General features: G+C 43.0%; 2 protein-coding genes across 7 annotated transcripts in view; one reads left to right on the plus strand and one right to left on the minus strand.

Annotated features, from left to right (window-relative positions):
* LOC109471285 overlaps nt 1-7,906 on the minus strand; it is an 18,454-nt gene extending 10,548 nt beyond the window's left edge. Inside the window, exons 1-7 of one of the 6 annotated variants that reach the window (XM_019770570.1) lie at nt 7,708-7,906; nt 5,936-6,101; nt 4,889-4,948; nt 4,136-4,332; nt 3,199-3,376; nt 1,775-1,817; nt 935-1,293 (exon numbers count right to left, since the gene is read on the minus strand). In XM_019770570.1, coding sequence (XP_019626129.1) covers nt 1,022-1,293; nt 1,775-1,817; nt 3,199-3,376; nt 4,136-4,332; nt 4,889-4,948; nt 5,936-6,097 — 912 coding nt within the window. In that variant the 5' untranslated portion in view covers nt 6,098-6,101; nt 7,708-7,906 and the 3' untranslated portion in view covers nt 935-1,021. Of the gene's footprint in view, nt 1-934; nt 1,294-1,774; nt 1,854-3,198; nt 3,377-4,135; nt 4,333-4,888; nt 4,949-5,935; nt 6,102-7,707 lie in introns of all 6 variants that reach the window. The other 5 variants (XM_019770569.1, XM_019770576.1, XM_019770571.1 and 2 more) reach the window with 5 other exon arrangements.
* A 2,438-nt stretch (nt 7,907-10,344) lies between these two features.
* On the plus strand, nt 10,345-12,304 carry LOC109471273 (vitamin D(3) 25-hydroxylase-like). Its single transcript, XM_019770557.1, has 3 exons — nt 10,345-10,714; nt 11,479-11,621; nt 12,299-12,304. The coding sequence occupies exons 1-3, from the start codon at nt 10,345-10,347 to the stop codon at nt 12,302-12,304; spliced, it is 519 nt and encodes a 172-aa protein (XP_019626116.1).
* Nucleotides 12,305-12,622: the final 318 nt, after the last annotated feature.

Genomic DNA, 12,622 nt, shown 5'->3' on the forward strand with positions numbered 1-12,622 from the left:
TTTTCAAGTTGTAAAATAGAGCCGCAGAGTTAGCAAAAAAATGGGACATTAGATGCAATCCTAACGAAGCGCTTCTGCAGCTGATGCAGCGGTCGGATTGAAGTAGTGTATGTACTAGCCCAGACTATATTACAATATGTTAAGTAGGGATAAATCAAAGTATAGTACAGAGTGATAAATATTTTACGTGATAGGCAACTTGCAACTTTTCTTATTATACCAATGTTCTTATAGATTTGTTTACAAATACGGTCAATATGAAACTTCCATGTGAGTTTCTCATCAATTAGGACTCCTAGAAACCGTGTGTTACATACCTGTTTGATTGGTTTATTGTCTATGTATATATTAGCTATTTCTTTGTCGTATTTTTTACTTCTACCTGTGAAAATAATGAAGTTAGTTTTATCTATGTTAAGAGACAACTTATTTAACTTAAACCAGTCGTTTAGTTTACATAGCTCTTCATTAACGGTTGTTATTAGTGTATGAAAATTATTATGAGAATAGAAAAGATTAGTATCATCGGCAAATAATAGAGTGAAGAGTTTGACTGATACCAGGGCAAGATCATTGACATAAATCAGGAACAAAAGAGGACCGTGTATAGATCCTTGTGGGACTCCGCATGTTACTGATTTTAGAGATGAAGTGAAGTTATTACTCGAAACATACTGCATTCTATCGGACAAATAATCTTTTAACCATTGAAGGGCTGTACCTTTGAAGCCGTAAGAGTTTAGTTTGCTAAGTAATATTTTGTGATCCACAGTATCGAAAGCTTTCGATAAGTCGAGGAATATCCCGATACTGAATTCGTTTTTTTCCAAAGCTGACGTAATTTTATTTATTAGTTGTAATAGGGCCATATATGTTGAGTGGTTTTTACGGAATCCATATTGGTGTGTGTATAAAATATTGTTATTTTCATGACTTAGTCATGGTACGTACGTAGAGAATCGCTGGACTATTCTCCTGTACGTACATATCTGGCATCTGTATAACACAGTAATGGCAGAGTCTATGCAGAGAGTGGAGTCTTAGATTCCATGGGCGGCGCTTCTGCCGCCTGGGTAGCGGCATGCTGGGCGTATTGCGGCGGTGCTGCAGCTGTCCCCATCCCGCCCGGCTGGGCGTACTGCGGCGGTGCTGCAGCGGCCCCCATCCCGCCCGGCTGGGCGTACTGCGGCGGTGCCGGTCCCCCGGTGTAGTACACCTGCAGAGGCGCATGTGGACCGCCGGGGGGCGCCAGGAACACCTGCTGCTGAGCTCCGAACTGTCGCGAAGCAGGAACTGGAACAACCAGACGTCAATATATCAGTACTTTTCACTTGCTTCAAACTTCTTTACACAGGCCATGCAATTATCTCCTTTTTAGCCATATGTACTTACAATGATTCAATGATATCTACAAACAAGGCTAAAGCACTTAAAAGGTATAGAAGTGTGAATTTGTTCCATTTATATTGAAAGATGTCGCTTAATTGGTTTGAGGAATACATTTGCTCTACCAGGCGTCGGCCGGAAAGAGTAGAAATTGGCCAAAAAAAAGAGAGAGATGACATGCTAACAGTGGATTAGGTTAGCTAGTGCCGTTTGCTGCACCTAAACTGTTCTCTACAGCTGACCAACTCCCCTGGCATGTCATCTTTCTTTTTGGCCAATTTATACTCTTTCCATCCGTCTCCCGTTCCTGGTAGAGGCTATGAATACGTTGCACCATGGTACAAAAAAGCACGAAGGGGGGAGCCTCAAAAGTCGCCAAAGGACCTACCTGCTTGCAGTAGGATGAACCCGCCCTGTCCGTCAGACATGATCTGTGCTGGAGCCACGCCAGGACCGTAGATCACATTCTGTGAGGAAAAAAGCCAAGAGCAGAATTATTAACACCAAATAATCTAATCATCTTATAACCGCTTATTCATACAGATTCTGTGGGTCAAAGGGAGTCTATCTTTGCAATCTGTAACCATTGGCCGCCCCACTATGGCCTTTTTACCTTTCGGGGAAGGAGACATCCTTCCGCGGAAGGGTATTGTAAGAGATTGGTATTTTCATGTTCGCAGCTGTTTCTCGCGTTGGGCTGTACGGTTTTATTTCCACCAGGACAGAATTGCCAGGATCGAGCCGGATAAAAGCCAAATCTATTTGGCTTAATCCGGACAACTCTATCCTATCGGGAAAAGGACCTTAATCTGTGGTGTCTAGAAAAAAATATTCCGTACCATGTGAAGGGAACCAATGTTACGTTATGATTCTGGCAAGTCATTGAGGCGGCACAACACAGTATTAGCCCTATGGGGATTTCTATAGTTAAGGACCCCAAAGTGACTCAGTTCGACTCACTGAAAATCATAGTAGGGTGCACAATCAAGGTTCAGATTTTTGATATGTTTAAATTCGGGGTATAGTGTACAAAATATGTGAAAATGAGCTTAGATTTGCCGGCTAGTTCTTTTCTCATGCCCTCTTTTATTAGCGACACTGCGGAGGTCATGGAACTACAGCCGAGGCACAGTACTAGGCGGGACAAGTATCCAAGCGCAAATCTACGCCGACTGAACACGCACCATAATTCAACTTTTACAGTCTTAAAACTGACGTATTCCTCTAACATTTACCACAGGTTCTATCTCGATACCATGCACAAAACAATCTCTGCACCCTTCTCTAGTATTGTGCAGCACTACTTTGTGCCCGGACTACTTTTGATCGCCCATAAATACTGTGTTGTGCGGCCTTGAGTGTGAAAAGCATGAGGGAGGGTAAGGGGGCTGGCTGAATCCCAATGCACATTAATCCTAGTGTAGTAAAAGTGCACAAACAAACAAGAACTAGAAAATTAACGTTTGCAAAGCAAATACATACTGTTTACCTTCGGACATGGTCTGCTCTGTTAATTCTTACTCAAACACATTCACATACATGTATATGGTGACAGGAGTCTAAATGCCTACTATGCAATCACGTAACCGGACACCAGTTACCATGGTGACAGACGTCAACAAATGAGGCCATTGGCCAGGTCAGAGGTCACTGTTTTGAGATGAACAAGAATAAGAAACTGAGCAAAAACAATGTTTTCCTTCGGTAAACCAAGGTGCTTTCATCTCCATGGGAAAACATAATAACTGGCACATTTGCGTATAGTATAGGTAGTAGAATCACGAAAGATTGATAAGGAACTGTAGTACTGACCGGTGTGTTGGTGGCGCTGCACAGTCCGCAGCAGCACATGATGGAGACCACGAACCCCAGAACCAGCTCCGCGAACGCCAGCAGCGCGTTAACCCCATGCAGAGCCCTAGCCGTGGTCGTGCAGTCATCCCTATTGCTGTAGCCGGGTACCGGTTCAGGCGGGTGACGATCAAGGTCACTGCGGAAAAAAACAAGACTGGCAATGAAAACATGCATTGCCATGGCGACGGTGTTTGCTGTTAGGGGTATTGTTTGCATGGCACTGCCATCATGTCATGATTTTGAGAAAGACTTGGTACCTGTGAAGTCTCGACAGATACAGTGCACCCCTCCCCTGAGTGTATAGTGAATGAGCCCCGGGGCCACAGAAAGTAGGGTCTTTCGGGCAGACAGATCTTCTCAAGGGTTTCCAAGAATGTGGGCATAGATGTGGGTCAGAGACATGCCTGTGCACATTCCATACCTCTGGACAAAATGCCTGTACCATTCCTAGAATTTTTGCCAACTGCACACAATACTTTATCATTACGCTCCTCCCTGAGACGTCGCCAAAAATTGAACATAAGGCTACAGCTGCAGCATGTAAATTTTTATGGATAACACCACCGTGCGCATTGATTTTCGCCCGATTTTGAAGAAGAAATTTTGTTGCCCTCTGACAAAATCGTGAAAAAAAAAACTCGTGTCCGAGACCATAACTAACCTGAGGGCACTATGCACTGGAAAGGTATATAAGTGAGAACTTCGTGCACTTGTGTCATTAGCCTCTGTACACTTGAAGAAGCCACACAGGCGAAACCGGTCGTGTGACAGGTTGAATAAGTTCAAAACTATGGGGATCCAGATGTCTTACTGAGGGACGACTGCGTGTACAACATGTCGGTTAGCTTAAGGAATAAATCCCCCCTACTATATGCGGGAAAGGAAAGCTTCTTACAAATAATGGACCGTAGTAAAGTTCGTGGCAGTGCCGTTGTAGTAATCGTAGTCAGAAGGGAACACGTAGTCGTGGTAGTCTGGATAATCAAGCCAGTGCCTGTAGCAGCTGTCTACGATTGCTCCGGTCACCGCCAAGCCGAAACTGCAGAAGGTCGCGAGGATGGTGAAGATTCCCAGAACCATAAACGCCACGATCTGAGGGGAACATTTTAAGCATGAAACTCAATTCAATAGACCTCATTCCAAATACAGTCGCCATATTGATTCTATTCTCGCGAGAGCACATCCTTGGCGTGAGCGCGCGTGATCTCGCACGAAAGCGAGGCTCGCGTGGGGCCATATTGCTTGTTGTGCGTTCTGAGTCCTATATTTTACCTCCAAATGCTTGTTCGGCCTACATGGCCGCCTTTCAACAAGGTCAAAGTGGAGTCAAAGCAACGATACGTCCCGTTTATTCGTTTTTTTAACTGTAATTTCCAACACAAGAGATCAGATTTACCCAAATGTTTGACTGTACAAAACAAAAAGGGTACTATCAGCCCAATACAGCAACAATAATTCACATGGCGTTTGTTGCAAATACATGCCTGAAAATTAATTAAGTCGCATGAAATATTGCCTTCTATTGTTTACTTCTTCCTATCATTTTAGATATAAAAGGGGTATATGGCCTTCCAATGTAGTTTGTGCGTAAGAATTAATGCTTCCCCAACTACATGTATGTGTAAAATAACGCTCTATATCAACTCACCAGACATTTGTTTGTGGGCTTCTTCCCGCTCACAACTCCCAGGATTCCAGTGATGAGAACCTGAAATATCAAAGCGTGAGGGAAACATGAATTATTAGACAAACCGTGTCTAGGCACTTCCAGCTGTTCCTCCTAGCCTTGTCATTAAGTACCAATGTTCTCTTATGAGGTAGTATATATATTTTTTTTTCTGGACCTCTGACCTCCAAATGCGTTATTTTTATTATGTATATATATGTACTTAATTAATCAGATTGATATAGGTTAAGTTTTTATGATTGTTCTTGTACTTCATATTGTATTGAAATTATGTGCCCTTTGTGTTTTGTCCTTATATGTTGACTCTCTAATATCAGCTTTGCTGCCTTGAGAGTCAGTGTAATGTCTTGTTGCATTTTCAATAAATAAGAAAAACATATAAAATATCAGTTATTGCCGTAAATTGTAGCATTATGGGACCAGCAAAAGGTATTTCTGCCCTCACAAAGTCATTACTATGAGTCGTTTCCCGCCTTATTGGCTCGGCATAAAAGCTGCAATGCTGCTATGAGGCGCCAATGGTACACACTAAGTAGTTACCTTCGAATTCCCCGTTTTACTTAACATTTTAGCGTAATGCCTGACGCTGATGCATACTAGTGTACGCCGTAATTCCAGATAATATAAACACCTGTCATGACACGGTGACAAGTTATATACGACAGGTACTCACAAGTATGCCCCTCCAGATATAAACACAATCATATACGACAGGTACTCACAAATACGCCACTCCAGATCGATACAAATACATGCTATATACGACAGGTACTCACAAATACGCCACTCCAGATCGATACAAATACATGCTATATACGACAGGTACTCACAAATACGCCGTTCCAGGTACAAACACATGTTATATATATATACGGCTGGTACTCACAAATACGCCACTCCAGATAAAAAGTTACATAATCATATACGGCAAATACTCACGAATACGCCGCTCCAGATATGTTATGTACACATATATACAAACACATTCTATATACGGCTTGTACTCACGAATATGCCGCTCCAGATGGGCCCGGCGATGTAGGTGAGGAAGGTGGGCCGGTTCTTGGACGCCATGGTGGCGACGGCGGCGGTACCGAGGATGATGCTGAGCGTCCCCAGGACCAGCAGCGTCCAGCCCAGCCCGTGGATAGCCTTAGCGTGGTACGCCATGGTTCTGGACGAAGACAACGAGGAAATAGTAGAAATTGGCCAAATAGAGAGATAACATGCCAGGGGAGTTTTTTTTTTCTGCTGGAGAGACTAGTTGGGCGCGGCAAAATATTCTCTCTCCCAGCAGACAAACTCCCCTGGCATGTTATCTCTCGATTTGTCCGATTTCTACTCTTTCCAGCCGCCTCCCGAAGCCTTTTAGAGGCTACACATAATTCTCCTTTTTCGAAAGGTGGTTCACATTTAAGTCTGTAGTTGAGGTACAAAGCGCTACATGTATGTTGTCTCGGTGCCTGTCGCGAATTCGGGTGAGAAGAACGCATAGAAAGGTGGCCATTGTTAACAGAATTATGCGTCCATTGTCAAATCCGTACCAGTGAGAATACAGTTACCAGTACAGCGTATCGTGTTACTATACAGCCGACTAAACACATTATGTCAACGGCTGACAGCACTACAGGGCTAGAAATTAACAGTGTCCCGATAGCCACAGGCCACTAAAATGTAGCTGGGACACTTTGGGACATTTTTGGGACAATAGTAAAATAATCAACATCAGATCTAGAATGTCAGCCCTTCTGTATGTCTTTTGTATCAAGCACACGTCCTAGCTTTTGGCTCCGGAAAAGTTCCTCCGAATTTTCTGTCTTCTCTGGGAGACAGAACAGAAGCGAAATAAAGTTGACTTCAAGTTGTTGTCATACACACTTTCCGAAAAATCAGGTTGGGACAGTTCATCCTTACTTTGGGACAATTGAAATCTATTTTCTAGACAGTGCTGGGGCAATAGGAAGAAAACTTAATTTCGAGGCCTGGCACTAGTGAACTGTGGTGGAATGTCTGGCCTAAGGGCATCTCGGTCAGACAAGAAATGTATGTCAGAAACAAACGTCCACTTTCTTCTGTCATTTGAGAGTGATATACTATGCATAGAAAGTAGCATATCACACTCAAATGCCAAAAGAAAAAGGGGCAATTTCATACCTCTAATAATGTGATACATGTGAACATGTATATTGTGTAAATACAATAAAAAGAAAAAAAAAACAGATGTCTATTAAAACAACGTGTCTTTCCCAAGTATCAGACCGACAAACCAAGTATGGGGATTCTGGGTATCAGAATGATCTTGTCCAGTGGGGTGAGAAATACACAGTGAACGAAGGGATGACCTTCCTGTAGTTTTAACACAATATTGAAAGTGGTCTTGGGGTTATATAACCTCTGAAGGTTCCGACTTCGAATCCCTGGCATTCCCTCTGTATTGTCCTTGGGAAAGGCACTTTACACCTTTTTCCTCCCTTAACTCAGTAAATTAGTACCTAGCTTCGGTTAGGGGCTCTTGGTGGTTCAGACCTTTAGTCTAGTCTCAGGTTAGCCATCTTGAAAAGTTGATAGTCACCTGTTATACCCCCCAAGAACCTCTGCCTTGGAGAGTATACAATATCAGCCCCCCTCCCCCTACTACCAATGTTGTAGGTTGTATGAGGAAAACACATACACACACACACAATGCCACCCCCCCACCCCCCAACAATGCAGACCTTCATACTAGTAGTTAGTTTGGATTCAGTATGGCGGACATGTAACGTAAACTCGCCCGTTCTTACCTGTTTATTCAGTTAGTCCTTGAGCGGTAACTTGCCACTATTACCGTCGGGACGGGTCGCTTGGTGTGCCGAGGAGGCCTTGGTGTGTTGGAGGGGGTGTTACGCGTTCAGCCTCCTGTGGGTTGGAACTCGGAGGGTGTTAAAGAAGCACACCTTTCCGTGCTCGGTCGTACCTGGCACCTACCTACGCAGGTGAAATAACCGGATAGGGGAGATGACGTCATCGCATAAACAGTCCAAGGTACAAACGTCTCTGTTTGTACAACAATAATATCGGAAACCGCTAGGTGGTGTGTTAGTACTGCATATCCTGCGAAGACGGGTGGAACGAGACAAAGTGTTAGTTTGAATTTGCTTTTATGATAGTGTCTATTAAGAATATCATTTTGCTGTATGTACATCTCTTTGGTAAACGAATAAAAAAAAATTTTGTAATAGAATTCATATTGTATAGCAAAGAGAGAAATGGACTGTTAAGATTTGTACAAAACCCATCCCTCTATTTTTAGAATATTTGTAGAAAATTCATATTCCTTATGCAGCTAGACAAACCTTCTATTGAAAAACATAGAGTATGTTATGTCAAATTCACAATACCGCGCAATTGCGCAACAGTTTTGGGTTCTTCAGGGGATGTCATCCATAAAATTAAGCGTGTGGCTTTTTGTTGTTTACCTGGACTGTAAGAAGGTACAACGAAAATGTGTCAACATTTAAAATTATAACTTGTCTATCTGATTTAGGGAAGTATCCGACTTCCTATGATTTTATTGTATTTATTTTTTCTATGTGGACATGAAACAAACGCTAGCTTGCGAAATGATATGTAACGATACGCTACCTGAATCTGTCACGTTTTACATTTCACAGAGACAGCTCTGTTTACGTTTCAAGGACAGCTGTGTTTACGGTCAGCTTGCTAGACAGGTGTCAATGACCCGAGATGACCTTGGAGAGGTACAACATTCTTGAAGAAAATGGCGGCTGGCGTGCTCTCGTCAGAGATTCTTTACCTACCCCGTTTAAACCTCCAGACGTCTCTTGTATTCATCCTTGCCTTTCTTCNCCCCCACCCCCCACCCCACCACACACACACACACAATTATATGTCTCTTGCCGTCAATAGTATTCTAAGTAAATACTGCTGTTTAAAACGATTAGAAAGATCATAGCTACCTGTAGCACCCCAACAGACACTAGGAAGACAACAGTCCTTCACCGAAGGAACTGTCTCAAACTAGTTCAGATCAGTCTATTTGGATCGTTCCTGTATTCCTTTGCACATTTCTACTGATAGCCTGTTGTGTGGCAATCTTGAGTAATTGATGCTTTGTGTGCTGTGGTTGGACAACGTTTAATTGTTGACCCTGGGCCTGTATGCCCTTTTTCGTAAGGTGTATCTAAAGATAATATTATTCCTAATACGAAGACAGCCGCCCCAAATCATCGTAATTCCTAATCGGTATATTAGCCGTAACGCTTTATTGTTCGTAATTAGCTCTGAGAATTAAACGTCGAATCAGCGACGAAAATTTTAGGTACTTCGTAACCAATATGCCCCCCCCCCCTCCATGCAAGCCTTCATAGTTAGTTTGGATTCAGTATGGCGGACAACATAAACTCGCCCGTTCTTACCTTTTTATTTAGTCAGTCCTTGAGCGGTGACCTGCCACTACTACCGTCGGTTCGGGTCGCTTGGTGTGCCGAGGAGGCCTTGGTGTGTTGGAGGGTCCTGCCGGGGTTGTTACGGGTTCAGCCTCCTGTGGGTTAGAATTCCGGAGGGTGCGAAAGAAGCACACCTTTCCGTGCTCGCTCGTACCTGGCACCTAACTGCGCAGGTGAAATAACCGGATAGGGGAGATGACGTAATCATGTAAACAGTCCAAGGTACAAACGTCTGTGTTTGTACAACAATAATATCGGAAACCGCTAGGTGGCGTGTTAGTACTGCATATCCTGCAAAGACGGGTGGAACGAGACAAAGTGTTAGTTGAATTTTGCTTTTATGATAGTGTCTATTAAGAATATCATTTTGTAATAGAATTTATATTGTATAGCAAAGAGAGAAATGAACTGTAAAGATTTGTACAAAACCCATTCCCCTATACCTTACACTCACTGTAGAAAATTCATATTCCTTATGCAACTAGACAAAGCTTCTATCGAAAAACATAGAGTATCTTATGCCAAATTCACAATACCAGCTTTGTATTCCTGTTGTTTATATAAGCGGCATCGTTTTGGCTGGATTTTTTTATTCGTCCGCGCGCAACAGTTTTGGGTTCTTCAGGGGATGTCATCCATAAAATTAAGCGTGTGGCTTTTTGTTGTTTACCTGGACTGTAAGAAGGTACAACGAAAATGTGTCAACATTTAAAATTATAACTTGTCTATCTGATTTAGGGAAGTATCCGACTTCCTATGATTTTATTGTATTTATTTTTTCTATGTGGACATGAAACAAACGCTAGCTTGCGAAATGATATGTAACGATACGCTACCTGAATCTGTCACGTTTTATATTTCACAGAGACAGCTCTGTTTACGTTTCAAGGACAGCTGTGTTTACGGTCAGCTTGCTAGACAGGTGTCAATGACCCGAGATGACCTTGGAGAGGTACAACATTCTTGAAGAAAATGGCGGCTGGCGTGCTCTCGTCAGAGATTCTTTACCTACCCCGTTTAAACCTCCAGACGTCTCTTGTATTCATCCTTGCCTTTCTTCTAGCTTGGTTGTATCTCAAACGCCCGAGGAACCGTCCTCCCTACCCGGCAGGGTGGTGGCCTGTTCTCGGGCACCTCCTCGCCTTGGGCCGAGCGCCTCACCTCAAGCTGACGGCGTGGAGGCGGCAGTACGGGGACGTCTTTACTGTTAGGATCGGGATGGAAGATGTGGTGGTTCTGAACGGCTACGCTGCCGTCAAGGACGCGCTCGTGGACAGGTCCGAGCTGTTCGCCTCCAGGCCGACAAATTACATATTCGACCTCATCACTGGATTTGGGAAAGGTATGTGGTACTAAACCTGCTTTGAGGTCAACGTTTTGTTGTGGATTCACGCATGAATGATTCATGGCGTCAAATTTCTGCTCTAGCCAATACATTTCACTGACAGTATGCTGAGTTATATCTCGTATCTTGTTCACCATAGCTATGTACCCTACAGGCATTTTACATTTAGTTTTTGTAATAGTGCAATTATACTACTGCATTTAGCAGCCCATGTTGTCAAGAGCATGCATCCTACTAGCCGTGGACGACTCAAGTAATCATTTTTTCATGATGATGCCGGATACAGAGTCGTGGGGCACTCCATACATAGGCCAAAACCAACCTTGGCCGTGCTGGGCCTCATGCAAAGGGCCGGCCACGGATTTTTGGTGTCCCTGGCTTCCCGACGCACTCACCTGCTAATTTGTCCCTGTTTAGCGGGCCGATTCTTGAATTCAACATGGCGCCGATCGTCGAGGATTTGTATGGAGTTACGTGTTCCGAGGCCGTGTTGTGGTTAAATGCTGCGTTTGTTTAGGGTCTTATCCACCCGGCCCGGCAGGTGAGTGCGTCGGGAAGCCAGGGACACCAAAAATCCGGGGCCAGCCCGTTGCATGAGGCCCGGCACGGCAAAGGTTGGTTTTGGCCAATGGAGTGCCCCACGACTCTGTATCCGGCATTATCATGCAAAAAGGATTACTAGAGTCATCAACGGCTAGCATTCTACATACTACTTTCGTCACAAATCCTATTTGTTTCTTACATGTACATGGACGCACCAGGTGTGGGTAGTGCACGGTGGGGAAAACCCTTCAAACAGAAGAAAAAGTTCGTCTCCACAGTCCTGAGGACTCTCGGCGTGAAGGAAGGCCTGGGCAGCATGGAGGGGAAGATTCGAGAAGAGACAGGCTGCCTCTGCGCCAAGGTAGATTCCTCACATATTTTTTTATGTTTAGGCCACACCGACATAATTTTATGGATGACATCCTCTGCAGACCCACAAACTAGTGCGCTCAGGCGAATAAAAAAATTCCGACCAAAAACAACAATGCTACTAAACCAAAGGAATACAAAGCTGGTATTGTGAATTTGCAACTGAGTTCTTGAGTCGTGAAGCTTCGATAGCCTGGGTGCCCAGCTCCGTATTGTCGCTAACTACCGTGGACTACCCAGGCCTAGAGCCAGGCAAGAGCCTCGGAGAATGTGATCTTTTTTTTTTAGGACGACATGAGAAAAATCAATGCGCGCGCGGATGTCATCCATAAAATTAAGTCGGTGTGGCCTTACTGACAACATTCGGTCCTTGCGTATTATATTTTTTTATTATAGCGCTTGCTAAAGAGGCAGTGACTCTTCTGAGAAGTACGTTGAGCTCCTTCTAGAGAAAATCTAGATCAAACCCCTTTATTGGTGGTGAAAATTCCTATCAATTCACTCAGCAAAATATCGTGATATTATTCTTTATCTGCCTGTTGTAATATTCTTTATCTAGAAGTAAAACGATTGAATCATTCAACAAGTCCGTTACGTCCTCACCACGTTTTTTTTCTCGTGTAGGTTCATTCATTTCGTAATTTAATTTCATTTTATTTACTTATCCAGGGGTAGCATATCGCCAATGGCGGTTTTCAACGCTCCCTGCACAGAAACAATACATAATATATATAAATAACAGAAAAAGTAAAAGAACTAACTTAGGTACAATCATAATCGTCGTGATAATAAAAGGAACAAAGAAATATAAAAGAATAAATAAATATAAAATAAATAATAAATAATAAATAGATAAATAAATAAATAAATAAATAAATATAAATATAAATATAACAGGACAAATTAATAACGTAGAGAAAACAAACTGAATAATATGACAAACGATGTAAATGATAGGAACAAAAAATATAAAAGAATAAATAAATATAAAAT

Source organism: Branchiostoma belcheri, unplaced genomic scaffold (assembly GCF_001625305.1).
Source record: "Branchiostoma belcheri isolate BF01 breed outbred unplaced genomic scaffold, Haploidv18h27 scaffold245, whole genome shotgun sequence".
NCBI lineage: Eukaryota > Metazoa > Chordata > Leptocardii > Amphioxiformes > Branchiostomatidae > Branchiostoma > Branchiostoma belcheri.